A 17,475-nucleotide genomic window follows, 5' to 3' on the forward strand; every position below is an offset into this window, starting at 1 on the left:
GCAACTGAAGGAAAGAAAGGGATTCTAAATAATTCTAAAATTTGAGCTTCAGTGATAAGAATATGGATATGCCATAAACCCATTTGAATGTAGCCAAACTATTTAAGCTCTCGTGGACTGTCTGTTCATTTATGAGGCATTAATTATGAGTAATTACTTAGCAGGTGATTATGAGGATGGATAGAGACATAGCTATGTAATAGCTTTTACCTCAATGTCTGGCACCTGGTACATGCTAAATTAACGTTAGTACTTGACTCTGCACTGTGCCAATCTCCCACTGTTCCTACATATAAGAAATATAACCAGTTTCCTCTCCTGTCGGATTATGAAGCAAGGACATAGCAGCCCTCTGAACAAAGACCCTGACTCTTAGCTCTTTGTAGAAACAAGCTCAGAGTAGATAGGCCAGCATGGTTCAGCTTGGCATTCACAGCTTTGACACAGGCACCAAGATTGTTCTCTCACATTGCACGGGTCACCAGCAGCCCTTAGATGTGAATATCGCTGCATCATCCAGTGGGACTGTTTAGAAGGCGATGTCAGGATATCAGCCTGGTTGTTTATTTTGTTGTATTTTATACACTCAAGGCACGTAGAGGGCATGCATGAAATTTACTGGGGGCTAAGCATTGAAAGGGTGAGTCTGATGTATACTTCCTAGAATCAGTATTAATTTTATAAAGCCAATTCTGAACTACCTTACTTTCCCACTATGGCAAATTTTTATTTCAAAGTGCAATTACATAGTTACTTGAGCTCAGAAAGCACAAGAATGTTTTAAGGAAGAATAAAAACTAATAGAATTAGAGTATCATGAGCACAAATAAGTCCCCTTGACTTAGTTGTTTGGGGTGAGTGTAGCTTAGGGTTTTCAAAATCTTTTAGGCTTCAGCTGACTAAGAACATAGTGCTTCATCCTGCCAGCAAGGGAGGATTTGTTTCACTGTTTGGTTAGTGGTGATAATTCCTAGGAATCCTCTGCTGTGCTTAGGGGTTGTTGTTCTTCATTTGTGGATTCCTTAGTCCACTGCTCTGACTGCACCATCAGCCTCTTGAAATCAGAGATTGTGCCTCATCCACACTGTTTGAAGTAAATGTTTAGTAAGTACCTAAACCAATTAATTAATAGGAAAAACAATGATGAAGACCTAGTTATATTCTAGATATTTTTCTTGTGGCCCTAACTCTATTTGTTTTGCTTCTTAGGTTCTTAAAACTGAGAAATAATTCTTGTCAGCAATGTTGTTATTGGGAAGTGAGATAATAGAGGATCTCTACTTTTATATCATGGGAAAATAAATGTGATACTGTGGCAAACTCTACTGGAGATGAGAGAATATGGTACTTCCGTTGAGCTTTGATCTATAGACAGTCCAGAACATTGCAAACAATATTGGCATTGAATTGAATATGCCCCCTTAGTCTCCCATGTGGCCTGAGGGAGCCAAAATACAAAGTAGACTCTGCTTATTGACAAAGGGCAAGTTAACTTTTGTTGTTGTTGAACTAAGCCTTTGGAGAAAGTGGACTGTAAATCATAGATGGTTGGTTTTATATACTGTTCTTATAATATCTTCAAGCCATCCTTCCATCTGTCCCATGTAGAATGTTCTCCAGTTCACATATCTGGGGACATATAGATGTATATGTATATGTACCCTACAGAAAAAGCCCAAATTTCTACTTGAAGTAATAGGAAGAAGGAGGTGACCTGATTTTCATCCCAGACTGTAGGCTCATAGTACTATAAGCAACTCAGTGTATAGAGCAACAGATGTTTGTCCACACATTTTCAGAAGCAAGAATCTTAGAGATTGTCAAAAATGAGAAGTAATGACAAAATCATAGAATTTACAGGGAAATGGATGGCATTAGAGCAGATTATGCTAAGTGAAGCTAGCCAATCCCTAAAAAACAAATGCCAAATGTCTTCTTTGATATAAGGAGAGTAACTAAGATCAGAGTAGGGACGAAGAGCAGGAGAAGAAGATTAACATTTAACAGGGATGAGAGGTGGGAGGGAAAGGGAGAGAGAAGGGAAATTGCATGGTAATGGAAGGAGACCCTCAGGGTTATACAGTGGAGGGGGTAGAGGGAGAGGAGGGGAGGGGAGGGGAGAGGTGGGGAGGGGGGAGGGTGGAGGATGGGAAAGGCAGCGGAGCACAACAGACACTAGTATGGCAATATGTAAATCAATGGGTGTGTAACTGATGTGATTCTGCAATCTGTGTATGGGGTGAAGGTGGGAGTTCATAACCCACTTGAATCAAAGTGTGGAATATGATATGTCAAGAAATTTGTAATGTTTTGAACAACCCACAATAAAAAATTAAAAATAAAAAAAAATGAGAAGTAGATGAAAAAGAAATACTTTAAAAAAACACATAAAGTTAAATATATGAGGATGTTCATTGTAATTCACAGAAGAGAAAAAGATGCATCCAATAAAGAAGGAATGGGTAAAATAAATTTGCATAAATTCCTGTACCTATATCCATGAAATGTGTATGTAGTCACCTATTTTTTAAAAATGATGTAGCCATATATGAACCAACAAAGAATAATGACCAAGAAATATTGGAAAATGAAAAGACAGTTAGATCAACCTGGAGAGCTGTATGTTTCTCTCACTACATGGATATGTTTATACACCCCTCATAAAACAATAGTAATCTCTAAGGGAGGGAACTTGAGAATTTTTTTTTCTTTTCTTTTTTTTTATTGGTTGTTCAAAACATTACAAAGCTCTTGACATATGAGAATTTTTTTTTCATTTTTGGATCATTCAATTCCAAATTGATTAGTGTTCCCCAATGAACATGCACAAGATGATCAACTTTGAAAATCTTTTTTTTCCTCCTGGTGCATGGAAAAGCATCCTGGCTAACCACCCTGTATACACAGTATGAGCACAGTCTGTGGTCTGACTCATAACACAGAAGATGGTGGTGGCCCTTGGGAAAGGTAAGGCGGAAAATACAGTGAGTAGAGTTAGCACTCGTGCTATCTTTAGCAGGTGTGCCATAAATTGCAAGCATAAAATATTTTTATCTGCCTTTTTAAAAAAAATGTTCTTTAAAGACTTAGAGCAAAAGAACAGATTCTTTGTGAGAAATACAAAACAATTCTCCTCTAACTTGAAGCTCTCGGTCAGTTGTATATGTCCTTAGAATTAGAGGTCAGAGTCCTGAATCAAACTGTGCCTTCAGTTAGCATTGTGACCTCAAATTGAGTCACTTAATTGCTGATCTCTTGTTTCCCCCACCTGTTAAAATTGATAATAATAATCCTTAACGTCACATTCCTGAGTGGGGTGTTGTGATGTTTAATAAGATCATGTTGGCAAAATGTTTTGAGCTCTTTAGATAAAAGACACAATATAAACACAAAGTCTCATTAGGATAATTATACAGTGATTTTTCACATTTAGGGTTTATATCCAAGGCTGAATGCAATGATGGAGGTCATCCTAGGAGAGCATGGATGGAGATTGTCTTTCTAAATCTGAAAATAAAATTCCTAACACATGCTGAGGGTAGATATAGTAGAAATATTGTTTTTTAGAAAAACACAGCTTAGTTTTGAGAGATGTTTCAAAATGTGAAAGTACAAAATTATTTTAAGTTCTATGTTTAGCTGAAAACATCTTTTATAAAAGAGATGATCTCTCCCATCTCCTGAAAGAGGAAAAAATAAAAGGAAGCTCTTCAAGAATATCATTGCTATTTATAAAGTTTTATCATTAATATGCTGGTGAAGTGGTGAAACCTGTCTGACCCACGGTGCATACGGAAGGTTGACTCACCGCTGCTTGGCAGTCTCTTCCCAGGTGGCATTGTACCAATTGCTCCTGTGATGGAGCAGAGGACGCACGTCCTCTCCCTACATTCCTCCTTCTCAGGCTGTCCTGAGAGCCCAGCATGTTTACTGCAGGCTCCCCACCCTTTGGCACTGTGAGTGCGCGCTACCACTATAGTCCAAGGTACAGACAGCCGATTTCAGTTCCCAAGGCTTGGAAGTGCCGACTCAGGAGGTCAGTAACCCCAGAGGAAGGTAAGCCTGAAAGCAGAACCCTGCTCTTACTTGCAGGTGGGGAAAGAAGAGTTTTATTTGAAATGGAGATAAGTCTAGATTATAAGAGTTGAAGTTCCTCTTTACTTTTCTAGTTTTTATGAACTGTACTGTGAAAGAAAAATTCTTCGTGAAAGGTCATTGTCTGGCACATAAGTTAATTTAGATGTCCTGCAATCATAGCCTGTAGAGCTTTTGATTTCAATTAAAAATCATATCATCTGAATATTAATATTTTTCTTATATTCCATTGCACAAAACTAAGGATTAGTATGTTTAATTTGTAAAGGAAAGTTTTGAAGTAATCTTTCTCTGGAGAGATTGTTTTCATCATAAGGTCTTTGGAGTATGAACGTGACTTTTTTTTTTTTAAGAGAGAGAGATTTTTTTAATATTTAATTTTTAGTTTTCGGCAGACACAACATCTTTGTTTGTATGCAGTGCTGAGGATCGAACCTGGGCTGCACGCATGCCAGGCGAGCGTGCTACCGCTTGAGCCACATCCCCAGCCCCTTTGACTTTCTTTTTAAATACAAAGGCTCTATACCACACTTTAAAGACAGGTTGATGTAATAAAATGCTATGTCAATATTGACAGATAGTTTATCTAGATTATTTAGCCAAAGTATGCAAAAACATTTTGTGCCTAATATTTAATATGAAACTTATTTAAATAATATTCTTTGCATTTAATAGTTAATGTGGGCATTTTTAGAATGTAAGAGGAAGAGATTTTTCTATTTCTTTTTACCTGTAAGAACTGTCTCTCATCCCTATCAAACCTGTTTAACTTTATGTTCAAGTTAGAGAAATTACTTAGGAGAAATAAATTATGTAAAATATATTAATTTCAGTCTTAAGGGAAAAGTTGACATTTTTTACTTTCCCATTTCTGTTTCCTGGTGCTTATTTTGAGGCCGTCTATATTTTCTCTTTTTTCTAGTTTGTTCTAATCTTTTAGATGGGCTTCTTAATATGCCCCTGAGAATCTTCATTTGGAGAGGAAATCAGCCATTTCCAATGGTTACAAGTGGAGTGGATTTTAAACCATGAGAAAACTTATTGATAAAACAAATGAGAATATTCCTTAGGTTATAATTGCATAGTGGAGACTAGTAATTAAAACAGAAAAAGCTGAAGATTTTTATAGAGATGTGTAGACAATGAGTAAGATAATTTTAAGTTTCCAGACTACATTTTGTGAACTTTTAGCATTAGTTAGAGATACATGCAGGCTCACATTTGCTTAGAATTGACACAGTTTCATCTGATAAAGATAAATCAGAATCAGTTTAAGAAATGTTTGAGCAAATTCAGAACATATTGTATCAGTATTTTGATTTGGGATATCAAAGATTTTCTTTCTAGGAACATAGAGAAGGTTGTTATTCCTCTTCCCTATTACCATCCCATTACCAATAACCTACGATAAAAGAACAGTAGGCATTGAAATGCAGGGTTAATCTGAATTCTATTCCTAGTCCAAAAACTAATTTGCTCCATGGCCCTGAGTACATTTTTTTATAACCAATGTTTGCTTTCATGGTTCTTCCTTTAAGAAGATAGTCCTCTTTGTGTCCTTTCTGTCTTAATTGGGATTATACAAACATGTTTGCTGTATAATGAGTGCTAATTGTTAGTAGATGTGGGTGAAGCACATAGCACAGATTAATGTTTATTATCAGAATCACTGCAAAACATTTGTTATTTTACATTTGTTATTCCATATCTCTATAAATTCGTGGTTTTGTTTTTGTTTTTGTTTTTGGTGGTGAGCTATATCCCCAAACTGAGCTATATCCCCACCTCTATAAATTCTTATCTCTGAAGTGGACTTTATAAATTTATTGGAGTTCAAGAACACATTTAGTTTAATCCATATAGTTGAGATTTTTTTTCAATAGCAATTATTACAGTAAAATTATTTGTTTTGGGGGGAAATTGTTAAAGAGCATATCTGAGTTAAATAAGAATACTCCAAGAAATGAATGCTACCTTGTAAATCTCATAGCTCCTGTATTTCCCAGAATGCTAGTAATCAAAATGTAGCTATGGCTTCCTTTCACTCCAGATTTTAAATTACTCTCAGGTAAATTTCGGATATCCACATTGTCCTCTCTATGGCAGGAAATTACAAATGCTTTCATTGCTATTGCCAGAATCTGAGGGTGTATAGCTTCCAGCAGTGGCACCTGGGTTTGTTTTCTTTCTCTCTCTTTTGAAATGGGGGCTGGGGGTTTGTGAGCGCTGTTGGAAGGGTGTGATTTCTTTGTCAACACTCAACAGTCAAAACATTATTTCCTACATTAATCATCGAGAAACTGCTAGCAAAGACCTGTGTCCTTTTACTACTGGCACAGACCGAAAACTGGATCTTTTTGTTTTTCTCCCCCATTGTTCTTTGAGTTCTCGATAAGTGATAAACTGGACCTGCGACTGAGTTTAATTTCAAGCCAGATATTCTCAGCCCCTGTGGGATGATCCATACCTCATATTAACTCTGGGTCATTGACTTCATTGCTGTGCTTAATTGGTTGTGGTAGTAAATAGTGTTGGTGGTAATAATGATAACAACCATTTAGTGAGTGCTATAAAAAGTGCTTTAGGATCTCACCTTGTTTATTCTCACAGGAAGTTTGGGAAATCTCTATTCTATTTTATACATGAAAAATCTGCCCAAAGTCAGGTGGATAGTAACCATTCTGAATCCAAGGCCTAGATTTTCTCATGGAAAAAAAATTTGTATCTTGTATTATTTATTTTTGCAATTTATGATTGTGTCTGGAGTTCCCTTCTGCAGGCAGTTTAACTGAGAGAGGAATGGGGTAGCTAATCGTGAGCAGAAGGAATCTAATCCCAGGAGTTTGAATGCAAAAGAAGATTTTTTCCAAGTTATGTCCCTGAACAAAGCAAGAATTAGTATTTTAAAAAAAAGAACACTTTAAAATAGGGAATTTTTTTCTAATCAGTTATAAAGAATAAAATTAGGCTTTCTGGTCTATAGGTCAACTCTATAGGTCAACTCCAGTGAAAAACTCAATCTAAAAATAGCTGTCTTTTCTCCAATGTGTGATTTTGGTGCCTTTGTTAAGGGTCAGATGATTGTATCTCTGTGGGTTTGTCTGTGTTTTCTATCCTGTTCTGTTTTCTACGAGTCTGTTTTTATGCCAGTACCATACCAGTTTTATTACTGTAGCTCTGTAGTATATTTTGAAGTTAAGGATTGTGATGCCTCCAGCATTCCTTGTTTTGTTTAAAATTTTCAAGCTGTTCTTTTTAGTTCTGTGAAGAATGTCATTGGTATTTTGAGAGGGGTTGCATTGAATCTTTGATTGCTTAGAGCGGTTACATTGAATCTGTAGATTGCTTTTGGTAATATGACCATTTTAACAGTATTTCCTCAGTAAAATGGGAATTCAAGTACTTGCTTTTAGGGCTAAGAAAAGTCATAGCACTAACCAAATGTCAGGGTAATAGCTAAAATTTGGTACCCATTTTTTTTTAAACCAAAAAACCGGGGACTGTACCCAGAAGTGTTTAACCACTGAGCCACATCCCCAGTTCTTTTTACTATTTATCTTGAGACAGGCTATCACTAAATTGCTGAAGCTGGCCTAGAACTTGCAAACTTCCTGCCTCAGCCTCCAAAGCTGCTGGGGATCCGATTTTTATAGCTAGACCTTGTATATTCCTTTAAGATGAGAGACTCCAACCACTGTCCACCTCAACTAGACTCTTTGACTCTTACCTGCCCAGAGCTACCTGAGAAACATTGTGATGGTTGTTACAAGCAGGCATGTGAAAGAATCTAGTGAAATATAATGATGCAAATGGCTCTGCTGGGAGAAGTTAAGGTGGTGGGGAATGCTGTCACCTGAAACCACTAAGGTCTATGAAACCTCCTGACTACAAAGAGTTAAGAGTGAAGCAGTGGTGTAGAAAGAGAACTCCTTAAGTGGTAACTGAAATCTGGCCAAGAAAAGCAGTAGCAGGAGTCTGAGAGCAGGTTTAGGAACATGAAGGCCAGACAGGTGAGGAAGAACCACAGGTCTAGTGGAAACAGGTAAGCAGTGCCAATCACCTGATTAATGCAGGTGCTGACCACAGCTGAGCCTCAGGTGGTGACTGCTTTGTGGCTGTGGCCTGCGGAAGAACCATCTGCATTGAAAAGGTGGTGATGAGGGAGATGGGGGTGGATGTGAGGGAGGCTGGCAAGACAGCAAGTCTGTCTCTGATCAAGATATCTTTGTGAGTTGAGCATGAATCTGATCTCCTTATCAGGGCTGAGCACAGGCCCTAAGGACTTGGGCCTTACATATCTCTTCCCTGAGCAGCCTATGATCCAGTCTGTTGAAACATATGCCATCTTCTGAACACACACATTCCTTATGTGTTCCATATGTGTCCCTTCAGCTTTGCCCAGGTGAATTGTATATATTCTGCAAGCATCAAGTATTATTTCCTGTGAGAATGGTCCTGCCCCTGCCCCTCTCACTTAGCACTGCCTTAGATGGCTCTACTCTGTGTCACATTAGTACTCTCCTTTAGCACTTAGATTCATTTAGTTCTTCATTTTCCTTGTGGGAGACTGACTCCTTGGAGGCAAGGACTTGCCTTAGTTCTCTTTGCATCACATAATGCAGTACCCAGTGTACTAGGTGCTTAACCAGCATTGACTGAATGGACAAATGAAGTTTTGATGACTATGTAAATATCGCTTGTAAAATTGATACACTGATCATATATTGAACTAAAGATGAGCAAAGGTCATAGTTCATCTTCTGAGGTCTGCTTAGCAGTTGGTTGAATGGTAACGATAGAGATGTTTGCAACTTCTCAAACATAGATAGGCAAAATTAGGAAGGAAGAAAACTTCCAGGAGTCAATGATCTTATCAGCTAAAATAGTCATTTTCATTTTTTTAATTATGGTGCTTTACAGGCATTGGGGTTTTGTCTGTAGTCAGGAGGTGGAAAATACAGACTTTACAGCTCCCATGAGACACTGCAGCAGCCATTACTCTGTATTTACTTACTGGCTGTCTCCAATAAAGGTGCATTGTTGGTCATGCAGCAGAGGAAGGAAATCCTAAGTGCTTTTGTCATGAGACAAAGAGAGACTCATGTTTGCATGATGTTCTTGTGGTGACTGCAGACAAGCAGCTGGATGATTCAAGTGGTTGAAACAACAATGACATGTTCCAGAAAAGGAACAGATGCGACACAGACAGGCTTCTGGCAATCCAGTGACCATACATTGCACGTTCAACTCTTTCCTGAAAAGAATGTCTTGGAAAATATTCAGATTTTCATGATTTCTGTATATGTATGATTAGGTCTCAATGTTCAGGAAGCACTAGGCCAATTATTTCTAATTATATCATTGCCCTGAGGTTAGGCCCTTAGGGTGCTTTGCTCAGAGTCCTGGGCTGCTTTGTTGTTCCTCCTTGGACAAACAGGAGCAATACTCCACAGGCCTAATACTCCATAGGCCTGGGCTGTCCATTCTTGCAGAAGTTAAAGATAAAGTGCAGGTATTAGCAGTATTATCCTATAGGGCCTTTAGGACACAGCAGATTGAGAAGGAAATCAAGTTGACATTCTATACAGAAGAGACAGTAGGAAACTAGCTGGGGAGACCCTGGAGAGCTGCCAAGGGAGGAGACTTGACTTAGACCTCAGGGAGCCAAGCCTGGAGAAATTCCTGAGCTAAAGAGCAGCAAATGGCTCTTTATCTGGTTTCCCACAGTTGTGGGTAAAAACTTGGTAAGAATAATTAAAGGGTAGGGTAACTAATTCTGCATAACTAATTAATGAAGCAATTTTCAGCCAGGATTGATTTCACTGTTAAAGAGATCTCTGCTTTGAAGTAGGTGCTGGTTGCTTTGTGGCTGTGGCCTGTGGGAGAACCATCTGCGTTGAAAAGGTGGTAATGGTACTCCTTATAATTGAGGAGATGGTCTAAAAGGAGTCAGAGCTAAAGGTACTCACCGCCATGGCCATGGAGCTGGCTCTGAGATGGAGCACTAAAAATCACAGACAAAGTGTTCAAAGTGATGAGGGAAATGTGTGCTTTATTGTGGCTGGTATTATTATTCAAGGGGCTCCCATCTAGAAAGAGGACTGTAATAATGGTGGGTGTTATTTAATTTAAGGTTGGGGTAGACTGTACCTTCATGTACTGATGCCTGGTGAGTTTTGTGTGTTCTGTAGGAATCCAGCTATTGACTGAAAGGGCCATGCTTCATGGAGAAGCAAACTGTCACTGGAGAAGATGGCTTCATAATTGGGTATACCCTACCCTATGTTCACAGCTTTTATGTAAAGAAACAATATTGAACAAGAGCAGAACTTGTGTATAGAAAGAAAGACTAGAAGAAATCCACTAAAATACTGTAATAGTCATTCTCGATATTGGAGCTATGGTTGACTTTTTTCCTAGTATTCATGTGTATCTTCACTAAAAGCAAATTCTTCCTTAATAATAAATTTTAAAAGGGACAGATAGAAGGGCTCTTGATACAAATGTCACCAGCTACGCAGCTTTGCTTCATTTTTTTAAAAATTAATATTTTTTCAGTACTGGGGATTCAACCGAGGACCTTGCATATGCCAGGCAAATGTTCTACATTTGAGGTATAACTGCAGCTTGTGCTTTATTTTAATTAACTCCTAATTGAAGGTATAAGAGGCTTGGATGGTTCAAAACAATGGATCATTCCAAATCACAAATACATAGAAATACTCATTTTGTTTAATTCCTACCTCGAAGTTGACTGAATTGACATCAAGTAGTCAGTCGACTTTTGGGAAGTATACGTTAGAACAAATGACCACAGAGTACATGGGTCAAGGTTTGGACACAGGGCTCCAAATTGTACCAAGAAATGCAGACATTGGAGACGTAGCCAATTTAGAGGTTGATATGCCTTGGGGTGTCAAACATTTTGTTTGTGCTTTGGCCATAAGTATTTTATTCCCTTGTTCCCTCCACACTGAAGCCATTGTGAAGAAAACAGAGAAGCCTTTACTCAATTGTCAACGTGTGTGAGAGCAAAGGTTCTGTGAACTTCTTCCTACCTTCTTTTCATTTCTGCACACTGGTACTACAGAGTGCGGTTGTGACCTGGCAGCTACACCTTTTTGACAATATAAGCTCAGTAGCTCTAGGACTTCAGAGTTGTGTAACTTTGTGCTGTACCCTCCATTTCTTCCCGTCTGCACACATCACTTGCCAGAAGACTCCCATCCCATTATCTGTATCGCACATTGATTGCCATTCCTCAACTCTAAGTTGTGGGCTCTTGGAGCACAGAGATGACATCTTAAACTTCTGTTGATGGAGCAGCAATGAAGTAGAGCATATGCCAGTCACCTAATGCATTGGGGTCTTTGGTAACCACCTTCTCACCTCTACTGTCACTGGAGAGTTTTTGTGAGTTTAAACCCCCTGGTGTCTAAAATTCTTCCCATGTGTAGCCCTTTCATTAAGTACCTCCAAGGATTTTTAAAATGTTTTTGGATTGCTATGCTTACTATTGGTTAAATGGAACAATAACAATTTCAATATTTTTCTTAATTAAAAGAATTATGTAAGAAAACTACTATAGGAAACAAAAAGGCAACAATAAAATCTTCCATAACCCAACTGCCTCAACTCTTTTCATAAAGGCAGATAAGGTCCATCTATTTTATATTTTTATACTACTTCCTAAGGTTACTTCAAACCTTTAATGTCTCTATGTAATCTTGTTAATTATAGCTTCTTAAATTATAATGGATGATAATATTTTATCATTTAGATGAACCATGGTACTAAATCTATTATTAAACATTTAGGTTATTTCTGACTTGAAATTAATAGAAAATACCATGGTTGATATCTTTATTCACATAGCTTTTTGTTTCTATTAGATTATTTCCTTAAAGCAAATTTATAGAAATATAAGTAGTAAAATGATATATTTTATTAATACTATGCTTTCTTCCAAAGAATTATCCTAATACATAACACTATCAATACAAATAAAATGGTAATTACAGTCTTTATTTTAAGCAGCTTTATGGAGATATAATACACATGCCATCCAATTAACCCATTTAAAAAGTAAAATTCAGTAGGTTTTAATATATTCAGAGGGTTGTGCAACCATCATTACAATTCTAGAACATTTTCTTTATCCTCCCCCTCTAAAACCCCATGTCCATTAGCAGTAGTACTCACTGTTTCCCCACAATCCCCTTCAGCCCTGGAAACCACTATTTTCTGCCTCTGTAGATTTTCCTATTCTGAACATTTCAAATAAATGGAATCATTATATATATAATATAATATAAATAATATATAATAATATAATATATACATAAAGAAATATTCCATTGTATGGATATAGCTCCTTATGTTTATCCATTCATAAGCAGGTGGACATTTAGGTTGTTTCTACCTTTTAGTGGTTATGAATAATGCTGCTACGAACATCTGTGTATAGACATATGCTTTCCTTTCTCTTGGGTATATACAAAGGAGTAGAATTGCTAGGTCATATTGTAATTCTATGTTTAATCTTTTGAGGAAATGCCAGATTGTTTTCCAGAGCTGCTGCACCACTTTATCTCCCCACCTACAGTGTATGAGGGGTCCAATTTCTTTACATCCATTCCAACATTTGTTATCTGCCTTTTTGTGTGTGTGTGGTGCTGGGGATTTACCCAAGGATCTCATGCATGTGAGGGAAGCACTCTACCAACTGAGCTGTATTTCCAGCCATGTTATTGTCTTTTTGATTATAGCCACTCTATTAGGTATTTTATTGATATGCATTTCACAGGATTTTTAAAAATTTTTTCATATTTTAAATTACCTGGGTAGAGTTGAAAGCATTTTTTAAATGCTTTTAAAACATTTAACATTTTTTAAATGTTTTTAAAATCAATATAATTTATAGAATGAATATGCAAAGCATATAGAAAACAACAGAAATCAATCAGCTTAAAGATTGTGAGAGACATGTGCCATCAGAAATAAATATAAGATCTGAAATAGCATTAAAAAAACAACTAACATTTGAGTAGCAGTTTATAACTACATAGCACATATATATTAACTCATTTACTCTGAATAATTATCATCTTAAGTGTTATCCAAAGGCAACTTTAAAAAATGTAAAGGTCTGTGTTTGAATCTTCATTAAGGTTAATAAAAATATATTACATGCAAAGGCATTAAAAATTGTTTTTGTGTGGAAAAATTTTAATGAGCTAAGAATACTGACAAGTTGTCTATACTACCAAGAAGAAAATGTCTACTGGATAGAATACATTTTAAAATAAATATTTGTTATTTTAAAATGCCTTATATCAAAAATGCTTTATTGAGTTGCATACATAGAAATCCATCTTGAATGTAGTCAGACATTAAAAGACAGAGAAAAGAGAAACTCCCATGCAAAGTGTATGATCCTCTATTGATGTAATTTGGAGGGTGCAACAAAATAGCTTTCCTCAAAAAGGGCTCTTCCCACTTTACTAGTACAGAATTTTCTTCTTCTTTTTTTTTTTTTGGTCATTAAAAAAAACATTTTATGACCATTATGGAAAAAATGCATCAGCAGGATAAAGAAAATATTTTCTCTCATCATCACTCACAGAAAAATTACTGTTACAATTATATTTCCATCCAATTTTCTCAAAATACATTTAAAGAATCTCTGTACTTGAGTATATAATGTTTTTAGCTCAGCCTGTTATAAACGTTATCACATATTTTCAAATCTTTCAAACATGTTGTTTTAATGTTGTGAATTCTTCTCTTGAGAGAATAAGCTATCCATTTACTATAATTTCCTAATTTGGCTTTTTATAATTTTTTAATGTTTTAAAAATGTGATAAACATAGGACATGCATTTTAGAAAATTTGTTTATGGTAGGTTCCTAGAAGAAGTAGTATATTATCAAAATGAATTTTATTTGCCTTTTCATATTTATTATCAAATTGTTCATCCAAATTGTATTCCATATATTCTTACCCAAAGAGTATTTTTGCATATATTCATGTATTTATTTGACAAAGCTTAACAGAAACTTCCATGTCCAGGTGCTGCATGAAGACTAGAGCTAGCACACATGGTGGGCTCTGCCCTGCTTTCTTGGTAGACAGGGCCTAAGCCACTAATCTGTTACTAACATTGCATGGTTTTGTAGTTTTAGCCTTTCTGATTTGATGGGGGAGTGTTATATTTTATTGTTCTTTTAAACTATATTACTTCCATTACTAGTGATAGTGAACATTTCCCCATACTGATTGGTCATTTATCTTTATTTGTACTTTGCCCATTATCTATTAAAGTGTTAACAAAAATATAGAAACTATCATGGATTTGCATGGTGTCTTTGCCCAGGTACCTCCCAAGTGTTATTTGCATGATAGAATAAAGACATGTGTTAATTTAATAAAATATTTTAGTTTATTTGTGACTAAACCAAGTACCCATCTTCATGTTGGTTAGAATCTTGAGGAATGCTCCAGTCCAATTTGGACCAACTTCTTCCTTGGTTTTGAGATAAAGTTCTGGCAAGTTTGCTAAGTTGTTTGGTTTCTTCTTGGGTTAATTGTGGACGTCGGGCCATTTTTGGTATTGGATAACTCCCTGTTCTACAAACTGATCATCTGAAGGATTCATATTGGGAAGCAGAGTAGTAATCAATATTGTAGGCTGAGGTCACTGACAGGGGCCAAAGGCAATAATGCGTGAAATTTAGGATGAATTGCTTTTGCGGGTTTGTCTGGATCTACTAAGACAAGGGAGTTGTTTGGGCAAATATTGTCTTTTTAGGGTCTCTTTGAAGTGGCCATCTAATGAATCAAGAAAAGGGCAGTTAAATCCCTCTCAGTGAGAACATCAAAAGAGGAATCGGATACAATTACATATCAGGAGCCAAGGGCTATCTGTTGACCTTTCTTAAGAGCAGAGAGAGGAATTTGGATGATTGGGTAGTTTTTATGATAACAGTGACCTTTTCTTTTTATCCTTTCACTTTTTTCCCCTTTTTTGGTCTCCATCTTAAATTTCTCTGGGCCCATCCTTGCTCAGTTATTCAGTAGCAGTTAAATGATCAGAAAATAAAAGTAATGTCTTGCTAATACCAGAGACTCTTCATGGGTCCTCCACATTGCACTCTTGTACTTTCATAATTTGATCTGTTTTCCTTAAGTTTAAGAGAAGCAGGATAATTCCATTTGGGATTATTTTATTTTCTTTGTTCTCTATTCATGAGGGTAAGAGATATATAGAAGATTCACACCCACTGATTATTTCAGCATGTTCCTTACCTTTGTGTTCTTTCCCCTTTCATGAAAACTTTTCACCAAAGTAGCAAGTATTTAGTTAAGTTTTCTGACTGAGTTTAATATTGCTTCTGATTTCTTGTTAGGCTGACAGAGATGCCCATGAGAAAAAACTGCTAAAGTGTAAGCACATAGAAATGAGAACCTAGGGCTTCGTGGAAGGGTGGCCACAACATGGCACACACCCTGACACTCTTCTCTCCTGTGCCAGGGAAGGCATCACTACCAAGTCACAGACCTTTCCATGGATCCTGAACATGGCCTCAGAGTTCTTGCCACATTGTGTTCTAGCCACTCATTCTCATCAACATGGTATCCAATCTGAAACCTATGTTCTTTTCTGGATCTACAACACACCTTTGGGCTTCAAAAGTTAACTTGAGTTCAGTGATGAGTGGCCTACATGAAATATCTGAAATATAATGTCATTTCCCTTTTCTTTTTCTTAAAAGAGGGACAAACAGAAAGCCATCTAAGTAGATGGAAATGGGTTTGATTCCTTTGATTGCTATAGCTAACTCTGAGGCTCATAGAGTGAGGTGGTAAGTGCTATGAATAAATTACTTGAGAGAGAAAATTGATGACAAAAAGGCTGTTACACCAAGGCCATTCAGCTGGAAGAATATTTGGGCAGGAGTCTGAATGACGTTAAAAAATCTCGGAAGGGGGTAGGGATTGAATTCCAGCAGAGGAAGCACCAAGTATAAATGCCAGAGATGAGAGTGAGGTTGCTATGTTCACAGAACAAGAAGGTCGAGGTGGCAAGAATTGAATGAGTAAGGAGCAGGGTAGGGGATACTCTCAAGGCCAGGGTTTTGCTTTGTGTTTTAACTATGATGGGAAGTCATTAGAGGATTTTGATCTGAGGAATGGTGTGACTGTTTAAAAGATCCTTTGTGTGCTTTGTGGAGAATATTGTGTGGTGGGAGGGGCAGAAATAGTAGAAGGGAGAAGAGATGGAGATTATTTCAGTTGCCCAGAATATTTCCCTTTCATAACTCATGCTAGCTGATTTTTTGTTTGTTTATTTGTTTTTGCCTGCTCTTTTCCTGATAGAAGGAACTCAGAATGTCCCAGAGAAAATCTTTGTTTCTAATGGTGAGGGATGACTCTTGCTGTCTGAGAACATGTTTCCATTTAGTAATAAAATGTTCAGAGCACCCTAGCATATGGCATAGAATCAATAGAGCCAGAATAAAACTATTTAATACTAGCCCTTTGCCGTAGTCTGGCTGGGCACAAATCACGAGCCACTGAAGCAGGAACAAACGTTATTTCTGAACTCCACCAGCACACTCCACACACGCTCCCCAGGAACTCCCCCGAACGCCACGCAGGAACCACCAACCTGAATTCCCTCCTCCAGCACTTCCCCAACCAATGGGAACTCTCCGGGAATCCCCGCAAGAACTCCAAAGTAGCTCGAGAATCCAAAGTAGCAGGCCGAGGTGGACAGCAGGGGTCTAATATACACAGCTTAACATAACCATTATCATCTCAATGGCTTGCTGGTCACCTCTAAACCACTCGTTCTGGCAAAAATGCCATGCGTCATTTGGTCAAGGCTCTCAACAGCCCTTCCCATTCTGATCCCCTGGATCTAAGCAGTGGAAGAGAGAGTATTGTGCATTGGTTTTCAGGCCAGAGCATGTGCTTCCTACTGTAAGACAACACCCCTGCTCATAGGGGATTCGGTTCTCAGTGGCTGGAGCCATCTTGGATGTGCTGAGTCTCTGATATGTCATTTTCCCTAACTTCATGTTAGGGTGTTTGTGACTTTCCCAAGAAATTTTCTTTGTAATTCCTCAGTTTACAAAGTGTTGAATCCCAGGGTACTTCTACCACCCTTCTGAGGCCTTGGAAGAAAAACATTCTATCTTCTTTTACTACAGACACCATAAATGAAATTAAAACCTTCTCATGACTTCTTTAAAAAATTGGTACAAATATTAAGACTCATATTACTGTTGTTTTAAAAATAGAGTTAAAAAAATCTGCAAAGAAAATCGTGTCAAGTCCCTTCAGCAAAGTAATTTCTTTTCTAATTTACATCTAAT

General features: G+C 37.2%; 1 protein-coding gene across 5 annotated transcripts in view; it reads left to right on the top strand.

Annotated features, from left to right (window-relative positions):
- Fmn1 (formin 1) overlaps window positions 1–17,475 on the top strand; it is a 401,580-nt gene that overhangs the window by 74,563 nt on the left and 309,542 nt on the right. The window contains exon 1 of one of the 5 annotated variants that reach the window (XM_058584666.1): window positions 3,868–4,056. The exons of the other annotated variants lie outside the window; for them this stretch is intronic. Coding sequence (XP_058440649.1) covers window positions 3,924–4,056 — 133 coding nt within the window. The 5' untranslated portion in view covers window positions 3,868–3,923. Of the gene's footprint in view, window positions 1–3,867; window positions 4,057–17,475 lie in introns of those variants that run through there. 5 annotated transcript variants of the gene reach the window in all.

This window comes from Marmota monax, unplaced genomic scaffold (genome assembly GCF_021218885.2).
Source record: "Marmota monax isolate L192 unplaced genomic scaffold, Marmota_monax_Labrador192_F-V1.1 WCK01_AAM20220418_F8-fsc00001, whole genome shotgun sequence".
Taxonomy (NCBI): domain Eukaryota; kingdom Metazoa; phylum Chordata; class Mammalia; order Rodentia; family Sciuridae; genus Marmota; species Marmota monax.